We start from the raw sequence: 22,183 nt of genomic DNA, 5'->3' as shown, positions 1-22,183 counted from the left end.
TGGGGACGGTGCTTTGCTTGGTGGCACCTCAGTGGCACCTTGAGGATCGGGAACCTTTTGATTACAGGGCCGCTTCCTTAACCGCTAGGCCACCACTGCCCCAACCAGAATATACATATGTACATATATGTATGTGTATGTTTTGTATTGGCTGAGCATATATATGTTCCATGCAAACATACAAGATCAGAGCCTACTTTTGTTGTAAGGATATGTTTCTATTACTATTTTAGTATCTCACAAGCGATTGAGTATGATTGAGTTTGCCTAGAGCAATAAAGTTCTAGGTCACAATGTATTTATTAAAGAAGGCCAATCCATTCTGAATAAATGAACAGCCAAATGCTTTTGGATCACGAAGGCTGTCCAGGTTAGTGAGGGTCTGCTCACTTGCGATCAGAATAGGATTGTCCAAATGGCCCTCCCATCATGAAGGAATTGATCCTGTGGACTGTGAAAGACTATGCACGATTGTTGAAGTTATGATGAGAAATATTGTACAGCTAAAGTAGGTTCCGTGCAGTACAAACATATTAGCTGGGGAATTGCATGTGGCTATTCTACACCTTGCAAACAGTACAGACACACACACGCTTACACACCCATACAGACTTTCATGCTTCTGTTAATGCAGTTAAGGCATATAATGCACAAGGTGCTTGATTATCGTAACCATAAATTGATTGGTGTGAAAAAAATTGGTTAAGAAGGAAGTAAATGCAACACTACTCATACCAACAACAAGAGCAGTTTTGACGAATTAAGGTAATCTGTGTCACGTGACACGCAAACATGGCGCCGTCACCGCACGGAAGGCCTTGGACGAGCTTATTATCGTCCAACTTTGACGAGGCTGACTTGGAGCAAGTTGCGGCGATGTCTGTCCTCTACAGTCTGTCTGCGACGCGCTCTCCCCCCCTCTCTCTCTCTCTCTCTCTCCCTCTCTCTCTCTCCCTCCCTCTCTCTCTCTCTCCCCCTCTCCCCTCTCCCCCCCCCCCCTCTCTCTCTCTCTCCCCCTCTCTCTCCCTCCCTCCCTCTCTCTCTCTCTCTCTCCCCCCCCCCCCTCTCTCTCTCTCTCCCCTCTCTCTCCCTCCCTCCCTCATCCTCTCTCTCTCTCTCTCTCCCCCCCCCCCTCTCTCTCTCCGCCCGCTCTTTCTCTCTTTTTTTTTCAGAAAGGGCATCTTGAAACCGCCTGCGCCGAATAACATTCGCTGTTCCCGCCACCGCCCCCCGCTCGCGGGATCCCGGAAGTGCCTCTCGGTAAGACCCGCGAGTTATTCCGAGCCGGCGCGCCGAGGGCTACTCGTCCTTTAACCTGACGACGCTGTGCCGTGCAACGACGGCGTACACGTCGGCTGACGGCCCGGGGTCCGTGGTCTCTCGAGGCGGCCCGGCCCGGCATCTGCAGCGAGTCCGCTGCCGAGTTCTTCTTCTAAGGGATGCTGCGTGGACTGTCGCGTTGCGCCCTTTGCCATGCATGCAAGGCAACCGCACCGTACTTACTACTCTGGTTACAGGAGGATTATTAATTACCCGGATGCGTGTTTTTTGGGGGCTGATTTCATACACAACACGGTGACCTTGCAGAGGGAACGTCAACCTGGGGATTAGACCAGTATAAAATAGTTCTTGCGCAACAGTTGCTCACACAGTACTTCCACACTTGGTTTTTTTTAGCACCTTAATCAAATATTGCACCAGTTAACACAAGTTAGTATTTGTTGGACATGACTGGCCTTCTGCTTTATCACAGTACACCAAGCCACACACACCAAACGTGTAGAAAACAAGGGCAATCTAGAAGAAGCTTGCACAAAGAGAAGCGTTATGCAAATATTACCTGAACTGACAATGAAGCTGAAGGAAAAGGAGGGAGTGCAAGGCTCACGTTCGGCACTAAGACTTCTCCTCCCTCCAGATGTCGAGTGACACCGACTTGGCTCCTGTCAGCTGCTACCTTGATGAGGAGACCTTTCGTCTCAGTTGCCAACTTTTCATACAACATTCTTCCTCTATTAAAGATGGATGGAGCTGGGTGCAAGAGAATGTACGTATGAAAAGAGGGCCTTAACAAGGCTGTTGGGAGTGCTAAACATTTTTTACTACTTTTTTATTAACACTTTTAACAGTGTTTTCACGTCTATTGTATTCCATAATATTTGCATGTATATAAATGCCATGGTTTTTAAGGAACTCTGAGCATGTAGTGGCTTGATCAGGTGGATTCTTGGATCCCCTTTTTTGGGGGATGTAGGAGGGGGGTTGTTAATTGTACAGTTGCATTTCTTTGCAGGCGTCCTTGGAAGGCTATATGACAAAAACAGTGGTGGTTGCTGGTAAGACGGCCCTTGATCATTGCCGGAATGGCCACAGCCACCTGGAACATGAAGCTGATGCCATGTCAGTGGTAGAACAGCAGGTATGGTTTTTTTTTTTACGTTCATGAATCACGTAGCCACGTTTTGCACTTTTTGAGTTGAATATTAACAAACGACGTGTTGCTTTCAGTGCACTGACATGACCGACTTTCTGGGGCAAAGTAGTCGGGTGAGGCAGCTTCAGAATTAATAATCCTACAATGTTCCTTGTAAGTGGCGTCTCAAAGTCAAGTCCACAGAAGTAGCTGCTTCTGTTAGTTTCACATTTGCAAATTAAGAATGGCGTCGACGCAGTCCTTGAGTATTTTTAACTGCAGCAGACAGACTGTGCCGCAGAGAGAGCGATTGACCTGTTTGGTTGCTCACATACTGAATCAATTACCTCAAGGAAGCATTAACAAAATCTTCTTTCCAGCGGGTTCAGTTCTGGAAATGATCCTATTTTGAAGCAACACGAGTAAATAACCAGTACTTCGTAAAATGGTTTGAAATTCCCTTTTTTTTTTTTTCACGTGTTCTCTGTAATTTTTTTTTGTATTGTGTTTGGATTTATTTATTTTTCTCTGCACCATCTCCTTTTAACCTTTGCTTGTAAATTTGCATATGCATTTTAAACCACCACGCCAAGCAGAATAACAACATTACCAAAATGTATCTTGTTTCATGAAGCACATTATATTCTCTAAAATGGAGGTTGTGCCTGGTGGATGATTATGTTCTTCCTCCTAGCCCATTTCATTAGTACGCCCTTCCGGCTGATTGCAAATGACTTGACTCCCTTACATATTTACATTCCACTCACACACTGAACAAAAGAGCTAGTACCCTCTCCCGTTTCGTGCCAGGGATGCTGTTTTTTTTTTGTTTTTTTTACTCTACAGAGATAAACTATTAATTGAATTTTAGCTTCTTATAAATGTATAATAAAATAGCTTAAGATCCCAGATTGATCAACCCAATCACAGATCTTTTTTTTGAGCAGATTTATTTGCAATTTTATAGGGCCCCATGGGTCAAGAAAACAAATCACCATTTTCATATGCGTACACCCGAGGCCATATGTAATATAAGATGTGCAAGATGGGGTGATGTGTGTCGCTGAAAGGGGTGAACAATTATTATGGATTTCTTGTTTAAATATTGCCTACCCAATTACTCTGTTGTACACTGGTAAAGGTGTGATCGTCTAAGTGCATTTGTCAAGAAAGAAAATTCCAATCTAGAATGGCCAGAGACCAGCTTTTACAAAATACAAAATACACATGAGGCTCTTTGCTGTAGTTTCATGCAGTTGGGCAGCATGTTGTATTTCTCAAGCAATCCAAAGGTAGCTGAGAACGGAATTTGGGCCCATTGGACATGCCTGCATGTGTGTTCTCCGTTGTGCCATAGGTATGGGCATCAATTTTACTGTTATATTATTTCCAATTATAAAATGTAAAAAAAAAATAAAATTCACTTTGGGAATACTAACTAAATGCATTTACTTTGGTCCACAGTCAAGACAAAAAAAAAAAAACACAGATTTTTTGTGGATGTGATGCTCGTACAAGACCAGGCTGCTTACACATTATTGGAACCAATGAAAAATGGGTGATTTTGCCAACTGTAGCTAGTGCAGGACTGGTAGAAATCATGACCGTGCCTTGCCATGTTTTACATTTTTTGGTGAGTTGTTTTAAAATATTGATAGAGGAAGATTTAGTTGTAGAAACAATGTAAAACAGTTTTTCTGTTTTCTCATCAGTCCTGAACACACCGTAAGTGTCAAAATCATATCAAACCTTTTTTTAATGTGGTAACAACATATTACATCTAAGAAAAGACAGCCATCTTATATAAGTCATGAAATAATGGAGGTTGTCCTGTAAATACACAATAGAATCCATTTTGGTTAATGCACAGAAAAGCTTTGTATATATTTTCATGATAAAATAAAATGCTATGAACTATTCTCATGGAATAAAGCATGCAAAGAGCTGAAGCTCTAATGCAAATGAAGAGCCACAAGTCTTCCTGAATCTAGTGTGGCATCTTCTGTATTAGTGATGCATGCGCTTTGTTATTGTGATGAACCTGCCCTTTCCATTAGTAATAGCATCATCATTGGAATCAATGCAGAATTAATTGTCTTCAGGTTTTCTCAGGAGCTCCAACCGCTGCTGGTAAAGACAGCACACGGAGAGGTCTGAGAGCGTAGAAAAAGTTTTGCACTGCAGCATTGATGGTTTACTTGAAGGAGACCCTAGTCCACCAGGCAGAGGCTGCACACTAGAGCCACTTTTTTTTTTTTACCTAAAATGGTGGAGAAAAGTTGCCTTTGGTGTTTACAGCTGACTAATGTCTCACTAGGAAAATTAGTGCTTAGTAAATTGTTTGTTCAGCACTTACCTCGTTTGTATAACATTTCTTAGCATTTTTTTTTCCTGCCCTTCTTTTTTTGATCTTGAGTGCAGAGCAGCATCACTGCTGCACAAGATCAGTCTGGAGGCTGATGAAAATTCTGGACATTCAGACATGGTGGTTCTGTATAATATCTTGGTTGTGCCCATCGGCGCATGGTTCATTTTTTGCTTATACACAATGAGTAGTCTACACTGCCAAATAAGTAACTACATTGCAATCGTTCATTTGCAGTCACAAATGTGCCCAGTGATGAATCTATCCTCAGTTTCATCAGAAAAAGGCATGTCTTTAACTTCTTAGCTTCTGTTATTACAAAAGAAATGGGACCATTTTGAGAACTTGACCTTCACTATGACTCTTAGCTTGCAAGCAGCGGCATGCTGGGGCACTAGGCTCCCCTAGTCATTGTTCAGTAAAGAAAGAAAGAAAGCGGAAAAAAAAAAAAAAACAATTTTCCAAAAGATCTGGGCAAGATTAGCAAAGCCAAATGCTGCCTTTTTTGTGGCTTCCTGTTTTGGCGGAGGAATTCTTTGACTGGGAGCACAAATGTCTCACTCAACAAAAATCCATCAGGGTTAACCCTTACACTTCCTGCTACCTGAGTCTATGCTGCTGCTTTCAAAAGTTTCTGTCTGTATATGAGACTAGGCATAAAAGTTCACCCATGCTCTGTTTAAGGCCCTTATTCTATATTGAGCACAAAGTAGACTGGATTTTTTTTAAAAACAACAAATCAATTCCTGAAAACACCTTTAATATTTCCTTCAAAAAAGACATTTAAAGTAAAAACTGGTATTTTAATCCTTTAAGTGCAGAGAATGTAAACAGAATTACTTGGGTAATTAAACCTATAATTATGGTTTATTTAGGTTAATGAAAAATTCCATCCTCCATCCTCGTCTTAAATTACACTATTAAACTCTCTGATTGAGCAGAGTGCAGGAAATGTCTGCTATGTTCCCCCCCTTTCTTTTCAATCTTGATCCTATTTTCTTTGTGGTGAATGCATAAAGGCTTCTTTTAAAGCTCAGGCTGCCTGAGATTGGCAGTGAAACGCACAAGGAGATGCTTTTCCGTTGCGGCTGCTGACTTGGTGAAACAGATGCAGAACAGGTGTAATTATTCTACTACTCTATAGGAAACCATATTAGATTCCTTCATATATGGGTTATATATGAGTTTTCAGTCACACTAGAATTTAACTATGATTACAGGGTTTCAAGTGTGTGTATAATGTGTGTGTGTGTGTGTATGAATGTATGAATTAATGTTTGTGATGCCGCTTTAGTGACATCAAGATTTTGTCTGAGTTGGACAAATTTGATTTATATATGATTGTGTCTCTCATTTGAATGCCAAATCCTCTTGCTCTTTGGACAATCTACTGGAGTCATTTATGCAAAACTTGAACTTGCAACATAGACTGTAAATACCATATGACACTGTGCTAAATTAAACATTTGTAATCAGTCCAAAAGTGGTTTAATTGGTAGTGTAAATACCTTGTTTCCTAGTGCAACCAAAAAAGTTCTCTTCTGTGAGGTCCATTCTTTAAGTCTTATATTTCTGTAACACTGAATAGCTTTTGCTCCGAAAAGTAGCCCTGAATGTCACAGTAACTTCAATAGGTTTCTTTGGGGAGGTCTGTGGAGTCAAGAGCTCGTCTGGAAGTCAATGCCATCACTTTAAGGGAACACCAGTACGTCATTGCTTTTAATACTTTGCTCCAACCCATTCTTCCCGTCTTGACAGACATCGGATGTGAAACACTAGTAGTTTGTTTCTCAAGACCGCACATGTATAGGAGAGAGGAGATGTTATCTGTGGAGGCAGGGATGCATGAAATGACTAGGCTTACATAGATCCATGTCTGCCGAGATATCCGTGTGTCAGTGGGAATGGGCGGGTGGAGCCTGTGTGTGGGTTACCAGGCACAGCACACCAGTGTTATATTCATTTGAATATGCATCCTCCCAGCAGATTTTTGTTGGACAACCTTTTTTTCCACCAGTTTATGGGTAAGGAATGATTATGGTACAGTTGCTGGTGAAGTGCTGATTCTCAGTATTTCTGAGGCACCGTAACCATCCAACTTCCAGCAGGGGTTATAGAGGTGATGATGAGGCATTTTCCCAAACAATCGTGTTCCCTTGAGGTACCTACCAAGGAATGGCTGAGCGAGGCACAGCTGCGATTAAACCTAAAATGGTGTAATACTAAAGTCAGGAACCCCAGCCTTGATGGACAGTCACAACCCAAAAAGCTGCCACAGCAGCCGCAAGACAAGTGCTGGAAAGGAGGAAGACATTTGGAAAACAATGTGGCGCACTGAACAATTTCCTCCAGTGTTTTCTGCTTGGGCAATTAGTCATGTTCCACCACAGATTGTGCAGGTCACTAAACGTTTTTGGCTCGCATGTACTGTGGAAATAAAATGCGTACAAGCCCCTGTTAAAATGCCATCTTTTTGCAATGCGAAAAAAGGAGACCGTAGGATAATTATTTAAAAACCTTTACCACCTTTATTGTAACCTTTTAACAATTAACCTGAGAAACAAATGTAAGGGAAAAAAATACATAGGATAAAATGTACAGATGGTTGCAAAAGTGGGCACACCCTTAAACTAATACTCTGTTGAAGCTCCTTTTGACTTCGAGCATTAATTCTTCCTGGGTCCACACCTGCCGTCAATTAAACAGGCTCTTATTAACCCCAATTAAAGTTCACTTGTACTGGTGGAATTTTCATTTTTTTTTTTTTTTTGGACACTTACTCAGTTGCTGCTACAGCAAAAGCCACGTTTCACACAGAGCTTACTAAGCATCATTGTTGAAAGTTCTCAGTCAGGAGAAGGGAACAAAAAATCCATAGCATGTGATATACAGTGGAAACGGAGGGAGAGGGAATCATCAACATTTCCAGGTATCTGTCACTTCTGGCAATCCAAGCATTTTCACAGTGTAGACTACATTCAGGAGCTGTTGTTGGTTCTAAAAAGAATATGTGGACAATTCCTAAACACAAGCTCAATCATATGTAATGGTAATTTTATGAGCATCTAATTATTTTGAAAGAATAGTATGTTAATTAATTAACATAGTATATGATACGACATATTACAAGGCATTACAAACCATATGTCTGTAACATTGGTTTGTGTGTTAGTGACTAAATATATGATGTCTTTCTCCTCCCCTCCTCATCAGGTGGATGATGAAGAGGAAGCTCCTGGACAGCAGCTAGAAGCTGACGGCCATGGTGTGATGCGTTATGAGTACCATGTACTCTATTCATGCAGCTACCAGATCCCAGTTCTGTACTTTAGAGCATCCATGTTGAGTACGTATGGCTTTTGTCTTAAAATTGCAAGTCATTCACTGGCAGTGTGGCCAGTAAACCATTTTTAAATAATGTTTAAATAGTGTTTTCAGACAGCCTGACTTTCTCGTATTTCTCACAGATGGCCGCTCACTGTCTTTGGCAGATGTGTGGAACAGCGTTCACCCCAGTTACATAAAGAGGCTTTTGCAAGAACCTTGGGACACCATCACTCAGCAGGTGGGCTTCCTTTTTGTGCATGTAAATCTTTGTACATTGTTTGTTAATTGGATTTCTTACTATAAATGGTATCATACTATTTATGATGATAATAATGGGATTTTACTTTGTGATTCCTGGGAAGTACTACATTTATTTTTCTTCATAATGCTCAAGAGCTTTTGGAAACTATGGTTAAGTTTAAAAAGGTTTTGAAAATAAATTATCTATTTTTGCCCTTACGTTTGGGACCGAAAATATGCATGTTCCCCGTGCTCTCCAGTTTAGGGCTGTCTGGGGATACCTTCCTAATAAAGTAATGTAATTTGCACCTTAGCCTAATCTGGGAAAAAAAAGGTTTATTAGAATTGGGAAATGAGCATTTGAGCTAAATGTAATGAAGAATTCAATGCAGCCTAAAACGTCGATGAAAGTAAGGCTGCAGAGGCAACGCGCAAAATAAGAGCAGAGCGAGGGTCTGGGGTCTGAGCCGGGGTGGTGAGGGAGATGGAGCTCTGCTGTTTGACGCAGGTAAACACGGGTGACTCACATCAAGGGCTCACGAGGAATGACGCCAGCGGACTCCTCTCACATCCGCCATCGCTCCCCCTCCCTCCATTACCCTTCCCCCTCGATCGCTCCCCATTTTTCTTACAGTCAAATCAGTTTCATAGCATAACAAATGGGATTATTGCCGTTGCTAAAATAGTTTGAGAGCAGAGGGAGCTTTTCTGTGTAGGCTCAAAACAGTATAACAAGAAACCAGTTTGTTAAATATTATTATTTTTAAAACAGTAATATGACTTGTAATTCCTATGTATATAATCTACACTACTGTCTGAGATGGACATCATTACATGGAAGGATAAAGAGCATAACCTTAAATCAAGAGAAATATCTACAACCTGGGTATCCAAACATGGAAAATGGTGGGATGTTAGGATGGGATGTGCAGCTCTCCCAAGACTCAACCAGTAGGTGGCAAAATGCAACACATGTTGGTAGAACGAAAAAACTGGAACACTATGTTCAAACTGGAGCTAAGCCCTCCATAGCTTAGAACTTTACATGTTCACCTACACCTGATTTAACTGTAGAACAGGGCGGTAGTAACCATCAGTAGTGAGGTTAAATCTTCCAGGACAAGGGATGATGAGCCCTGAACTAGAAGGAGCAAGAAACAAATGTATTGAATTACAAGTAAAAGTAAAATGAACAAACCACATGGAGCCATGAGCAGTTGTTCAGAGTAGTCAGATACTCCAGACTGATAAAAATTTGCATTTTCTTATGTAAATTAGACATGATTGTTTTGGTTTTCTTCTAAGGTCAGACTATGTACTGTTGAATGTGATGAGTAGGAGGAATCATCATTGCCCATAGGTAACTGAGACTGTAAAGTGAAGACCTCTCTTTTTTTTCTTTTTGTGATCAGTTGCTGTGTAGTTGTTTAGTTTTCCTATAGATTAAGTCGTCTTTATTGGCTGAACACTGGCTGTGAAAGGTTGCTGGATTGCTACAGTTTTCTGTATGATGTATGTCTTTAAGATTCCACGCATACTCAAAAGTGCCTGCTGTGTTTAACTAAATCTGGATTTTACCTGATCATCTTTAATTTTTTAAGATTGTCTTCATAGTCAATACGTTGAAACTGTTGCCCTACAATTACCATACACAATTGGGAATATTTACTTGATCTCACTTGGCATAGAATGACTGAAAGTGGAGCCAATGGCAGTGATGCTGATGTTAGACATGACTTGTTGAGATCATCTCTGGAATCTTCAGGTTTCAGTCTAGATACCGTCAAACTGGATGTATCAGAAAAAAATTATTGATATTGGTCAAGATACTGTGATTTTAAAACAAATACATTTCGGTCCAAAAAATGAATGAGAATTCAGACTAAACAAATGAATAAACTAATGATGAAGGTCAAAGTGAAGTGATTGTCACATGTGATACACAGCAGCACAGCACACGGTGCACACAGTGAAATTTGTCCTCTGCATTTAACCCATCACCCTGAGTGAGCAGTGGGCAGCCATGACCGGCGCCCAGGGAGCAGTGTGTGGGGACGGTGCTTTGCTCAGTGGCACCTCAGTGGTACCTTGGCGGATCGGGATTCGAACCGGCAACCTTCTGATTACGGGGCCGCTTCCTTAACCGCTAGGCCACCACTGCCCCTAATTTTAGAACCTGCTTCCTGTGCCACTGCAAATCATAGTTATTGTACATTTTATACTTCCATGATCCATCCCTATTGCGATTTGCATGATGTGTGCTAGGATGATGCCTGTATGTTACCATACTGCAGCTCTTTATTGCACACTTACCTGTAATTAGCCAGTCGTGCATTTGAGCGGTTTGTCTTGAAACATTCATTAGTTCACACCAAAAGCCTGTTCTGATCTGACTTCTGATACTTGCTAACCAGACAGCCTTTGCTGACATAGGTGTTGATTCAGTAACTTCACAAAACAGAGCAAAAACCAAAACAGCTTTTGACTCGTGTGCGAGATCCTGCCAAATTCCTCATGTCCGATGACGTAAATTTAAGTTAAACAGATTTTATCACAAAAAACCTGCAGAACCCCTTCTTACCCCTTTTTGGTCAAGTTTTTTTTTCCCCCCCCCCATCAGTACCTTAGTGTCCTCTATAGAGTCGGGTCACCCATGACGATCTCACGCCCGCTCTCGTGCAGCGATTGAGAGGCTGAAAGTTGCACCGCATTACAGCAGCAGTACGGTGCTGCAGCAGTGGCCGTGGTGCGGTTAAGGCTGCGCTCTACTGCGCTGCTCTCAGCCCCCTTTGTGCTCGACTGCCCTCCTGTGCATGGGCTTTGCGCGCAGCCAGGAATGTCGGGATTGGGGATTGTAATATGGAAGCAGTTTGACTCAAGTTGTGTGTCTGTGTATGCATAGGCCACCGTAAAACATAACAATGGCTATTTTGTGTGTGTGTGATGTGTAAATGCAATTAATTCTAAGACAAGTCCGTTGTTTAGGCTGTAGGGTGGGAAGCTGTTTACTTTGATGGCCGACCAAAATCTGTCTGCTGTGCTTCCTTTCTCTCCTCACACATTTTCCTCTTCTCTCTCCCTCCCTCCCTCCCTCCCTCTAAACAAGGAACACCCTCTGCTTGGCCAGCCTTTCTTTGTCCTCCACCCATGCCGCACAGAAGAGTTCATGAGGCCAGCGTTGGAGACAGCACACGCACAACGCAAGTCAGTTCCACATTGACTTTTCAAAAGAATTTCAAATGTCCAGAAATGCTACATTATTTCTTCAGACACACATTTTCCGATTTGGTACTCTCATTAATGGTACATTTTAACCCCCCCTCCCCCTGGGCTGTGCATAGTGCATTATAAAAATAAGTAGGAGCATTTGGTTTTGTCTGGAAGGATGGCAAATTTATATCCAGCATGGGGCACAAAAGAAATGTCAGCACTTCATCAAGCCAATTTCAACCTCCGTAAAATCACTGGTCCTTAAAGATCAATTCGGACTGCTTGGATGGAAATAACTACTTGTTCTGGAGTCGTCGGCTGCATTTGTCAGGCCTTAAAGGGGGCAGTTCTTCAGAAATTCTCTTCATCAGGCCTTTGTAATGCATCAGGGAGAACAATAAACATCCTGTTCTTGTTTCCCGCAGGAAAGTGAATTACATTGTGACCTGGCTGAGCGTGGTGGGGCCCGTGGTGGGACTGGACATACCGCTCAGCTATGCCACAGCAGTGGGCGCACCTTCGTTGCCAGATTTGTGCTGAAGCACCCCCCCCTTTCCCCGCCGTCTGCTGTCGACTGGATTTTGACTAAGTAACAGGGACCTTATAAGGAGAGGCACTGCATGTTCTGTATTCTGTGTCCTAGGACATGTTATCATATGTCAAGAGCCTTTCTGAATGAACCTCTGCTGGGTTTATTTTCAGAATTTATTAAGGAGTTTTCCTTCTTGCCCAGACCCTGATGGCTTTCAAAATTGTCAGTTATCTGAGCTTAAAATTTCATTGTTTTCTAGCTGTGCCATTTGGTTACATGGGTCCAATACCGTCTGTGAAGCAAATAAGGGAAGTATTAATATGATCTTTCAGCTGGTCTTAATAGAGGAGAGATTATACTTCAGGCTGAGTTTCACCAGCGAAGGGTAGGCTTTATGGCCCTGAGCACTGACACTGATGGCAGATCAGTTTCTGTTCATTAGTGGGGGATGAAGTAATACATTTTTAGCTGCATGAACAGTTGTGGTGAAATTAGCATTCAACAATTAGAGTATGAGGGGGGAAAACTTTTGAAGCAAGACATGTTTCAAACACATTGGTTGAGCTGTGGACAATTTTGCATTCTATCATTTGAAGGGATTTTTGGCAGGAACCGTCTCTTTAATGTGTGGCTGGGAAAATAACACTGTCACCATGTCTGAGTGTCATGGAATTGTTTCATTTGTTGTGTGTGTTTGTGCCATTATGTGTAATATGTGTAGGACTTTTTTCTTGATAAAATGTTGGTCTTTATGTAGTATTTTATTCATTTTTGTGGTTGTGATAATGGCCATGTGGGACAATGTAAGCAAAATATGAATTTCACAACCCAGATATCTAGTACTGTGATTTAAACACATTTTAAGCCGACTATCATTCTGCTCTAAACTGGTATTTCAAAGCAGACAGTGAACTGGAATCTTGTTTTGAAGTCACTGGTGCATTGTATTTGGGAGGACTGTGCCAACATGGAAAACCCTCACTCAGCAAGTTTATATATGTGCAGGCTTTTCTTTTGAAGATGGATGGCAGTCAGGTTCTTACCCAAAGCAACCATTTTGATAGGAGCCATTTTTGTTGTGCATATAGGATGACTTCTGAAGGTAGATATGAATGGATGTGTTTAATGCATGTTGGAAAAAGGTTTATGATTGCTAACTAACCTGTCTTTGTGGTGCCTAAATGCATTGCCACCTTCCTTATTTTTGCCATTATCTCCATTTAGAAGGAGATTGTAGAACAAAACCCCAGAGTTGCTGTTCACTCAAGTTTTTTTTTTTATCCCATCTGATGTGGCACCACTAGGTCTTGGCAAAGACCAGGATTCTCTTCAAGAACTGATGAGTAGACAAAGAAGGCGCGGATAGGCAGTGACTGGCCACTCCCACTACGTTTCATCCATATTCTGAGGCCTCTGATGAAGCTTGGTTGTGGGAGCATGGAACAGTTACTGAGCTGTTCAAGATGGAACCAAGATTTCAAAATGAGAATCCTGCAGCCCTCAACACTAAACCTAAAGATTAATCTGAACATAAGATCATGAAAAAAGTGTCTTAGAAGGGACAGGCTTTAGACTGTACATCAGTGGGTGCTAAGCTGGGAGAAATCTTACCCCATGACCAAAAGCTAAAAGTGTAAGAGTTAAATTAGCACACAAATGCAGCCAAAAGCAAAAAGGAAATAAATCCAGCTGGTCTTTGCTTAAACACTTGTTTATTTTAATAACATATGTGTATAGCAAATTTGTCTTTGTTTAAGTCTTTAAGTCAACAAAATCTGAAATTTAAATAGGGATGTGTAGTCTTTTGTTATCCTCTGTATATATTAAACGTCTGTACAAAGGTCATTAGAATGCACTATTGAATTACTTCATAGATGAACACTCATCTTTTGTACATGCTTCACTGAAGCCTTTGTTTAGTAAAGCTAATGGAATTGGGTTCTATTTTAGGTCTGTGAATACAGTCGAAGCGCAAATGAAAGGAAAACACAGAGACGTTATCAAGTGCATTACTGCCACCTGTTGGTGGAACAGCTAACGTGCAGTCCTGCAACACAATTAGAAAAACATTCCCATTTGGTGCCGGATGACCATGACCAGGTTGTGAGAAGATGTTGAAAATGCAAAAGGAAGAAACAGGAGACAAAAAAAAGGAGCTTAGGCAATTTATTAAACACTGCATTTAAACAGGTTGTCTGGATTCTACGCACAAGCAAATGTGTACTCAAATAGGTCCTCTTTATAAGGTTCATTGTAACTCTTATTGCTAACAATACTTTAGAAGGCAAATGTTGTTTGGTCAATTATTATTGGTAATGTTTCACTGGATGCTATTGTCTTCAGACTGAACATGTGCAAGTGGTTAACGGTGTCAGACAATATTTTCAACAACTACAGATAACATACCAGATGGTATTTCTGTATGTACAAATCGGGATTGTTGTTTTATCACTGACACACTATTATTGGTTTGTATTCTTTATAGAAGGAATAAATAGTAAGTAAAACACCATGTTCCTTTTTTAATTCCATAATAAATAATCATGTTTATTTAATCACTTTGTTAATGTTCTATATGTTCTTAAGGAAATACTATTCTTTTGTATGTCCCCCTAAATACAGTACAGACCCTTTTACCATGAACTCAACTTCCGGCTTATTTTATTCTGCAACAGTGACACAGACCCTTCATAAAGTGGACATATCCTACAGATTTACATTTGTGGCATTTAGTAGACGCCTAACCCTAACCCTTATCCAGAGTGACTTACAATCAGTAGTTACAGGGACAGTACACCTGGAGACACTCAGGGTTAAGTGTCTTGCTCAGGGACACAATAGTAGTAAGTGGGGTTTGAACCTGTGACTGTGGGTTTCTGGTTCAAAGTGAAGTGATTGTCATTGGGAAGCACAAGACATGGTGATTCGAACCGGCAACCTTCTGATTACGCACCCTTACCTGCTAGGCCACCGCTGCCCACTACCCACAGGTGGGTATGTTACCACCCATGTGATGCTTGATTGAACTTCTTAGATTCTTAGAACCAGTCAGTACCCACAATACTTGATTGTCAACCTTTTTTTGCCATGTGGCTGGGCACACGACTGCCGAAAGAGTTCTGTACTGATGTGGCAAGTAACATTCACATGAGTACCAAGAAGCCAGGTCTCCCAGCAGAGCATTGGAGACTTTTGCAGAAGGTTTTGGAAACATTGTGCGTGAAACATTGTTACCCAAAACCCCAGTAAATGTTCTGTGAATGGATTATTGTTTAAGACTTTTCAATTACACCTGAATGCCCGTGAGATTTATTTTATTTCTTGAAAACCTTGAAAGACCACATTAGGCACTTCAGCCTATTTGAGCCCTTGTGACTGATTCAATTACAAAAAATCCAATGGAGCATTCACAGCTCGATCATTTGTTGGTGTCACAGCTTCATGGCTGGAGATGAATGGAAACGAGGGAAGGTACTGTACATGCTTAATTACAATCAGTGTTCCGGCATGGCAGTAGACATCAGGGCACAGTCAAAACCGAAATGGAGGAAATGATTATTGTCACCGCATTAGCGTTATTGCAAATAAACAAACTGTTAATCCTATTTAGTAACTGCACAGTACAGTAAAGTACTTGCTGAAAGACGAAAATTTGATGGTTTGTGATCCAGTCAGATGTTTCTTTTTATACAGATTAATTAAACATTAAACTTTGAACACTTCTCTTCAAAGCTTGAACTTTTTAACTGATTCCTCAGCACCCCACCCCCCATGCCGACCCTGTTTATATGCCCCCTTGGGTTTGGATCAGAGAACACCAGAGTAGATGCATATGGAGAGAATTAGTCCCCAGCGAAGCTGAGTCAGGATTCCGTAAACAGAGGGGGCCAAGGAAGGATAATTCTGCAGGTAGACCCCCTCCTTATGACGTTGAAAGACTTCAACGTCCCTCATCACTAGTCTTAAAAAAATTCATATTTATATATGAAAGACCAAAGAGTTTGACATATTTACACGCACATGCAAAAAAATATATATAAACTACGTAAAATTACTTTAAACTAGCATATTTGAAAAATTAAATAAAATCATAAGTGCTTTTGCTATGAAAACCTCAGGAATCAGCACCAGATCAGCATATCTTTATTACTGAGTAATTACATTTTTGGAACTACATTGATCAATTCAGATGGATTACTACTAAAGTACATATAGCTATATTAATAAAAAACAAATTTTCTTTTTGCAATTTAACAAATTCTCTACAAATTCTCTTTAGAAAGATACATTGCTCACACTACAAGCACTACAAATGATTCATTTCACTTTGTCTTTTTTGTCAGGCCACACATGTGAAGTTGTGTTTGCAACTGGAACTTGTTAACCTAATTTAGTTTGAAAGCGCTATAGATGAAGAGGGTTTTATTTAAACTGAACTGTAAAAAGGAGTTGCTCTTTCCCGCCTCACCTGAAACAAGAGAACAAAATGGAGGGACACATGGGTAAAATTAGGCTTTTTTGGATGGTCTGTTTGGTCTTAGTTGCTTAGTTCCTGTGAAACTCAAGATGCTGACTGTTAAAGTTCACAGTCCATTTTAAGGCATTCCGGACCCATGTGCCTCACTGAAGCGAATGGCGAATCTTTCACAACACAGACAGTTGTGTTCTGGAGGCTTGTGTACAGAATAGATGGTAGTGTAATTAATATGCAGACCTCAACACATCTAAACAAAATATACCCCTAATACTGTACCTCATAGATCAGTTTTGTCAAACATACAGTACAGGCCAAAAGTTTGGACACACCTTCTCATTCAATGTATTTTCTTTATTTTCATGATCACTGAAGGCATCAAAACTATGAATGAACACATGTTGAGTTATGTACTTAACAAAAAGTGGAGACCTGGCCTCCACAGTCACCGGACCTGAACCCAATGAAGATGGTTGGGGTGAGCTGGACCGCAGAGTGAAGGCAAATGGGCCAACAAGTGCTAAACACCTTCAAGACTGTTGGAAAACCATTTCAGGTGACTAAGCTCATCGAGAGAATGCCAAAAGTGTGCAAAGCAGGAATCAGCGCAAAGGGTGGATATTTTGAAACTAGAATATAAAACATGTTTTCAGTTATTTCATCTTTTTTTATTAAGTAAATAACTCCACATGTGTTCATTCATATTTTTGATGCCTTCAGTGAGAATCTACCAATGTAAATGGTCATGAAAATAAAGAAAACACATTGAATGAGAAGGTGTGTCCAAACTTTTGGCCTGTACTGTATATTCAGAATCAGTGGCATGCAACAATCTAGATGCCCTTGAAGTGTGAAAAAAAACTACAATAGAGTGCTTAAAATTATTGTATTTATCATTGGGGTCCTAGTGAACCAGAACTGATTACTTCACTGATGGTCTCCTATGAGCATGTTGTAAGTTGGTCTGGAGCGCATCTGCCAATTTCTGTAAATGTTAACCTAATTTCTCCTCAGACAATGATAGGAGCACACAACTCAGCAGTGGTGTTAATACCATGTTTTACATTTACAGCATTTATCAGACGCCCTTATCCAGAGCGTCTTACAATCAGTATTTACAGGGACAGTCCCCCCCTGGAGACACTCATGGTTAAGTGTCTTGCTCAGGGACACAATGGCAGTAAGTGGGATTTGAACCTGGGTCTTCTGGTTCATAGGCGAGTGTGTTATCCACAAGGCTACTACCACCCTTTTGGGATTCATGCTCTGTGGACCAAAAAGCTAAAGAAGATAAGAGAATAAATATTTTGGAATCATAAAGTGTGATGCATAAGAACACATGTACTGCTGGTCAATGCTGGTTTAATTGAGCCTTTCCTTCCGGTTAGATTTTCTAAACAAGATAACCCTGCTTAAGATGGTAAAGCTGGTGGACCAGCTCGTGTGACCAGTGTAAAGTATGTTTTTTTGCACTTTCACAAACTTGCGCTGCCTGTCAAAATTTGTATATTTGACCACATGCTGCAGAATAGCGAGCAAAAGGCACATCACTGTTTTTGGCAGGTTCACCACTAGGTGGCAGTAACAGGCCATTGACAGGATGCTCAGCATGTCTTTAATGTCGTTTAGACTGAGAGTAACTGTAACATATATGACAAGAATGAGTCTGGTTCACACAACGCAACGTACATGGATGAAATTGGTGGCTGGATGTTAATGATTTGACAATAACAAAGTCCTGAAAGCAAAGGCTACTTTGCTTTTTCAGATGTGGCTCACATACCTTACAGGGTAAATGCAGGGGTCATGAACCCTGGTCCTGGACCAGCACTTATCCTGCACATTTAGGGGTTTGCCCTCATTGACCGGACGATTCCAGCTCTGTACACATTACCAGCCACTTCTTGAGCTGAATCAGGTGTGATGGAACGTGGAAAGATCTAAGCTGTGCAGGGCGGGTGCCCTTAAGGGTCAAGGTTGGTGACCCCAGGACTCCTTCAAATCTGAACCAGACAAGATTTCAGTCCTTATAAATTATTAGTTCCTCTTCTTTTAATCAAGCTTGTCCTAAATTGTTTTTAACTTGGTTTTATGTTAAAATGTAAAGGAGGGCCTGATTAATTAAATTCAGAGAGACATTAGTGGCATATGGAGTGGTGTTAATGAGATGGCCACATTAATATTTTAGACAACAAATATAGTTGTGTTAAAAATAATAGCAGCACGTTTTTTAAAAGTGTGCTTTTGTATTCTTACTTATGCTGAAGTAATCATATAACAATCTTTTACAGGTACACAACCGTGTTTGTCTTGTTTTAAACAGACCACTACATTTCCTCCATTGTGAAGGACAGTTTGCAGTACAGTGTGGGGAAACTGCAGTCCCTATGACGTGTGTGTGTGTGTGTGTTCTTCAAGGAGAGGGCCAACTACTCCTCACACAGGAATACCAGCTCACATCTGTGATGTTTATTATGCTATTCTAGAATTGAGTTTGGGGGACATGGGGCAAAACATGAGCTTTCGTTCAATACAGTTTCTCTCTTTCTCACACACACACACACACACACACACACACACACACACATTCCAGCTTTAATTAAAACAATACATTGGTGTATGCAGTACTAACAGCAGAGTAAACGTGCAACCTTTTTTGTAGTCTTTTTTGCTGACTGTAAAAGCAGCTGCAAGCGAACTGTGCCAGAATCTTCAGATGACCTTACATTAAAGAAATCTGCATTGATTAAAGCCACTGCGGAACTTCCAAATCACTTATTAGAAATGTCTGATCAAACTAAGAACGTTTTTTATAAAGAACATTGATACCATACTAATGTATCCCAAGCATATGTTGTAACAGCAGTATCTAAAATGCTGCTTCAAATTATCATTTATTTGAACATTTGAAGCTTTATCAATATTCCCTTTGACATCAATAAAACAGACCTTGTGGATTTGTAGTCACTCAAATTACGTACCTTATATATATATATATATATGTGTGTGTGTGTGTGTGTGTGTGTGCATGTGAAGTATTTAATCATTTCTGTGGTAATATATAATCGCTGCACCAGGTAAAACATGATTAATTTAAACAGACACAGACAAGGCTTACACAAAATCTATGACATCTGAACTCCTGCGACAAAACATCTGTTGAACGCTGCGGTTTATGCTTCCATTGTTTTCTGCAGTAAAACAAATTCATAGTAGTCAGACTGAATGACTATCATTTTTAAAGATGAGACACAAGCTCCTCACAATCAATCTTTGTCTACCAAACCACTATTCTGGCATCCCACACTTGGTGCCAATACAAATAATCAGGAGCCAGAGCAGATGTTAGCATATTGACCAACTTAGTGGTGAGCCGACTTGGCACAGTACAGTTTCTTAAGTTGTGAACTTTATTTGTTTTTATAAGCTACTTACATTAGGGTTTATGAAAATAAGCGGGCTGAATTTCCTTCTAAAAGCTGATCCAACAAATGAAACCATAAAAGAAAGAGACACAGTAAGTGGTCAACCAGAACTGTTTTCTTTTAAAAGAGCTAAATATTCTGAAGACTTGGAATCCATAAAAAATGGGTCAAATCTTACTTTATTAAATCTTGGGTTAACCAGTCTTGTAAAATAAAACACGAAAAATATCATCCATCTGGAGTCATCTCAGTATGGTATAAAAACTTTCATTTAACTCACAGGAGCAGCTGCTTAAAAGAAGTGCACAGAGTAGAACTGTGCATCAGTAATATTAAATATGGCATATTTATGTACATTCAGCATAGCTCTGGAATTCGGCCCTTCCATCATCCTGGAGAAAACAAATAGCAAAACGGGGACAACAACGAAGTATGAATGTTTACAAAAATCTGGTCCAGAAAGAAAAGAAATGGAGAAATGCACACTGCCGTCCTCCCAACATGTTTCTATTGTGCTTCAACGGGATCCCAACTCAGAACAAGAGTCCAAACACTGATGAACTGGACCTGCTGCTGTGTGCAGTCATGTTATTCTTGATCATCACCATCGTCACATTGTGAAAAGTCCTTAGTTCTTTTACTCCGAAAATAAAATGGTAAATGCCATTATGACACAGCAGAAGGCCACATATGGGCTTTTTCTTTCACCTTTCACAAAAAAAAGAGAGAGAAAATGACAATCGCCACCAATAAATTAACTGAACAAACAGCGAAGAAAAATGAACACACTTTACCTATTCTTGCACATTTCCAAAATATCCCAAGAAATCTGTGAACAGAAAAGGAATGTTTTAAAAAGCAACAAATGAATCCAAAAGACAACTTTACTATTCACATATTATACAAGTCCTCATCTTCACTCCCTGACAGACCTACATTAAAACTTTCATGTCTGCATCACTCTTACACTGCAGAACTAATGCTTAAGATATTACCTCCGTCAACTCCAGGTATTATCAAATTTCTGTATTATGACAATATTAATGAAATGAGAGAAACTGCATTTTCCTGGTGTGATACAAATATTTTGAGTAAAAACTAATTATTAAACGTATCTAGAAATAAGGACGAAGTTCATAGCTTGAATGAATAAAATGTCTTAAAAATGTAAAATGATTGCACAAAATTATTTTCAGTAACGTTTCTCAATGTCCATTATATACATACCCAGTTTTGTTCTTATCAAGCAGACTAGGGGCTAAAGCTCGGATGTATGCACACGTGCAAATGAGCAACAGGATTACCGTGAGCAGGCTCTGGAAATTAAAAATCGCAGACTGCACACAAACAAAACACACAAACAAACAATTGTCATTCCAAAACAACCGTATTAAAATAAACTCTCAAACAAACTTAGTGTTACAATAAAACATTTATGACAGATTTTTCACTCATATGACATCCCCTGGGGGACTGTTCCTGTGACTACCGTTTGCAAGTCGCCCTGGATAAATGAGTCTAATAAATGCTGTAAATGCGAATGTAAGTTTATATTCTAAAACCGACAGAAACCTGTAATGCAGCGTTTTATTTGTTCCCATTGAGGTTCGGTCCACTATAAACAAGCCCACGATTTAGCACTTCTTTATGACTCAAGAGACAAATCACTGCTACCAAACTGCAAATTATGTTTAAATTAAATGTGAAATTTCAACACCGAACTATGGGTTCTGTCATCATTCGCTGCCACATCATCATGCGGATCCCATACCAATACTGCCAACGACGGCGGCGACAACCGTAATGCTGGTCAACAAGATTGAAATGACGGCTTCCTACTGTTTAAATATGTACTGTGGACAAATAATTTAAGGTTATCTTTTAAGGCAACGGTAGCGGCCCATCGCACTCTGAACTTGCAGCTAACTGTAGTAGAAGCTGGCCACCGAGCTAACTAGCGTAGTCCAAAGAAGCTTTACAGTTTTTGGCGAGACTCCTCAGGAGACGCTTTGTGCGAATATTTGGGGTGGTCCACCGTGAACCCGCTTTACGCTTTCAAAGCGAACTGCGCACTTAGAAAACCAACAGAAAAGACTTAAATAACATGACAACATCTGTCTTACCATTTTGGCTCTGGCCACCTCACACTTCCTGTTTGCAGTCGGAAGTGACGCAGCAGCAGCGAGCTTCTGTTTAA

At 40.4% G+C, this 22,183-nt stretch overlaps 2 protein-coding genes across 3 annotated transcripts; one reads left to right on the top strand and one right to left on the bottom strand.

Annotated features, from left to right (window-relative positions):
* Positions 1-1,144: 1,144 nt before the first annotated feature.
* atg10 (ATG10 autophagy related 10 homolog (S. cerevisiae)) lies at positions 1,145-14,642 on the top strand. Of its 2 annotated transcripts, none has more exons than XM_028973863.1 (7): positions 1,145-1,260; positions 1,919-2,047; positions 2,294-2,419; positions 7,992-8,124; positions 8,270-8,343; positions 11,452-11,549; positions 11,981-14,642. In XM_028973863.1, exons 2-7 carry the CDS (start codon positions 1,919-1,921, stop codon positions 12,093-12,095), a joined length of 675 nt encoding a protein of 224 aa, XP_028829696.1. In that variant the 5' UTR covers positions 1,145-1,260; the 3' UTR covers positions 12,096-14,642. The 2 variants fall into 2 exon arrangements, with proteins under 2 accessions (XP_028829696.1, XP_028829695.1); XM_028973862.1 differs by having other exon boundaries at positions 8,246-8,343.
* A 4,500-nt stretch (positions 14,643-19,142) lies between these two features.
* Positions 19,143-22,172, bottom strand: tmem167a (transmembrane protein 167A). The gene is made up of 4 exons (XM_028973966.1): positions 22,110-22,172; positions 21,214-21,323; positions 20,781-20,815; positions 19,143-20,694 (listed from the first exon to the last, which is right to left on the bottom strand). The coding sequence occupies exons 1-4, from the start codon at positions 22,110-22,112 to the stop codon at positions 20,624-20,626; spliced, it is 219 nt and encodes a 72-aa protein (XP_028829799.1). The 5' UTR covers positions 22,113-22,172; the 3' UTR covers positions 19,143-20,623.
* Between the last annotated feature and the right edge of the window lie 11 nt (positions 22,173-22,183).

This window comes from Denticeps clupeoides, chromosome 3 (assembly GCF_900700375.1).
Source record: "Denticeps clupeoides chromosome 3, fDenClu1.1, whole genome shotgun sequence".
NCBI classification, from domain to species: Eukaryota; Metazoa; Chordata; class Actinopteri; order Clupeiformes; family Denticipitidae; genus Denticeps; species Denticeps clupeoides.
This window is presented reverse-complemented; position numbering and strand designations above follow the sequence as displayed.